Here is a 2,454-nt window from a genome sequence, read left to right as displayed (position 1 = left end):
CAGCTGCTCTTGTTCCACGGTCCCTTAGTAAATCTGAAATAACATCATGGTGGTTTCTCTGCTCCCCAAGGTACGGAGCCGTGTCTGCGGGAATGTTGTGTGCCCTCACCACTCTGTCCCAGCAGCTGGAGAGCGAAAACGCTGTGGATGTTTTCCAGGTTGCAAAAATGATCAACCTAATGAGGCCTGGTGTGTTCACAGACATCGTAAGTGGTTTGCTTTTTGAGAAAGCTACACAACCTCACCTGAAGCTGGGGCTCACACTTCAGAGCAGTGGCTCTTAACCAAGGTAGCTTGCCCCACAAGGGATGGATGGCAGTTTTAGGAGGTGGGAGATTGTCCTAAGTAGAGGCCATGGGGAGAGAATGCTGCTGAAAACATCCCACAGTGCACATGACCACCTCCCCATCCCCAAATACCAGTAGGACCAAGACTGAACACCATAATCTCTCACTACAAACCATGGATTTCCCACTACCCATGTTAACATTAAGGATGAGTCCCCAGCTAACAAAGGATTCGGGTCATCATTAAAGCAGACAACTCGGTCTCCATTGGCATGCCTGTGTCTCAGGTACGGTCTCCACAGCTGCACTGTACGTAAATGCTATTGCCATCACAGATGAAATGACTAAAACCCGCCTTACCCCGTTTCAGGAGCAGTACCAGTTCATCTACAAAGCAATGCTCAGCCTGGTCAGCACTAAAGAAAACGGAAACGGTCCCATGACAGTGGACAAGAATGGTGCTGTTCTGATTGCAGAGGAATCCGACCCTGCCGAGAGCATGGAGTCGCTGGTGTGATGGGAATCCTGCACCGGCACCTCACCTGTAAAACTTCTGAAGACAGAACTTCTTTGAGGCCTTTTTTGCCAGACTCTAGGTTATACAATAACCCAGTTACTTTTTTACACTGATAAAAGTTTTGATATTTATTTTTTGCCATTTTATGTCTTAATGGTATCCTACTGAGCATTTGCACCTCTGTTCATTTCACACAGTGAAACGCAGTCTTATCTCGTTTGCACTATATGATCAGTGTTACTGCCTATAATCTAGTACGACAGCAAGCCCCGATGTGACATTCCATGGCAGCCTACATGCTCCGTTTTGTTCAGTATACAGTGAAGGTCTTTGCTATGACAGTGGATTTGATTTTGTTCTCATGACCGCTACCGCACTTGCATCCTCCTAGCAGGCAATTAATGCCATTCTTTTCCGCAGTCCTCTCCTGTTTGGGAGGCACTGTTAAATAGTACATGCCTCCTGTGTTCTCATGGAGTGGATGAGCATCTTTTTTTGTTTTTTAACAGATTAGCAGGCTTCTGGGAGCTATCAAAGTGGCCTCTCAACCTCATGGCCTTTCTGATGGTGAAGACACCCACTGGGAAAACGGGAGGCACCAGAATCGCTCCGTGTGACATCACTTATCAGTTGCAAGGTTATATTCACAGCTTAAAAAGAAAAAAAAGCCCAATTGTGTCAAAATAAAGGATATCTCTGTATTACAGTTTTCACAGTAGCTATGTGAACAGTGTGTGTTATTTCAATTTTGACTCTCAGAAATAAGCTACACCCAAGAACCAGCGCTATCTTTAACATTAGCAATATTTCACAAAGCTCCACTAGGAAACTCTTTATTCTCCATGAATGCTTCTGGGTTTATAAGACCAAACACATAACCTCACAGGAGGTAAAAGAATAAATATTTTGCAGGTGTGTGATTTTTTTTTTTCAACTAGGTCTGTGGGAGATTTAAAAAAAAAAAGCTCCCATTACTCATAAGCATCTAATAAAAACTACCTATAGAGTTCACAATTTTTTCTTTCCTTTTTTTGCCTAATGTCTTACGACAAACCTTTAAATTACATGTACTCATCTACTTACAATTAAATGAAAGAGACTGTATTAGCAAAGTCTTGGGTATGCTGAAACTGCTACACATGGAAAAACACAAATCTGATTGGGGTAAATTCAGAAATAGTGGAAAATAGCTGTCCTCGATATTTTCAGGTCATGGTTAAAAGAGACTACTGTGTACACGGCTGTGTAGTCAGCCCCAAGAACAGAAACACTTCCTCCGAGAGGCGGCTAGGCATCACTCAGGGCCCCGCCCCAGGCAGGTGCTGGGGCCACACTCCCCCTGCAGTACAGAAGGGGATCAGCAGCACTATGACCAGACATTTCGATCCAGTTTCTTAGAAGATGAAGCTACTTACTGAGATGTTTCTTCTACAGCAAGTTTGCTCTTGAGGACAGCTCCTGTCAAGGAAAAGCATCACCTGAGGAGCTGGGGTGATCAAGAAGTGCAGCGTTCTGGTTTACCTCTTATGTGACTAGGGGCCAGCAAACAGGCCACTCCAGCTCCTATCATTCCACTGGGCAGGCATGAAAGCACCCAGGGTCTAGTTGTCTTGAGCTAGCATTGTGGGTTCTTTGCCAAATTGGGTGCTG

At 44.7% G+C, this 2,454-nt stretch overlaps 1 protein-coding gene across 1 annotated transcript in view; it reads left to right on the top strand.

The window, feature by feature from the left end:
* PTPRG (protein tyrosine phosphatase receptor type G) overlaps positions 1-1,818 on the top strand; it is an 808,607-nt gene extending 806,789 nt beyond the window's left edge. Inside the window, exons 29-30 of the mRNA XM_045290127.1 lie at positions 71-206; positions 658-1,818. Coding sequence (XP_045146062.1) covers positions 71-206; positions 658-804 — 283 coding nt within the window. The 3' untranslated portion in view covers positions 805-1,818. The remainder of the gene's footprint in view (positions 1-70; positions 207-657) is intronic.
* Positions 1,819-2,454: the final 636 nt, after the last annotated feature.

Source organism: Echinops telfairi, unplaced genomic scaffold (genome assembly GCF_000313985.2).
Source record: "Echinops telfairi isolate 266 unplaced genomic scaffold, ASM31398v2 ScPeMD7_31;HRSCAF=116, whole genome shotgun sequence".
In the NCBI taxonomy this organism is placed as follows: Eukaryota; Metazoa; Chordata; class Mammalia; order Afrosoricida; family Tenrecidae; genus Echinops; species Echinops telfairi.
Note: the sequence above shows the minus strand (reverse complement) of the source record. Positions and strands in the feature narration are given on the sequence as shown.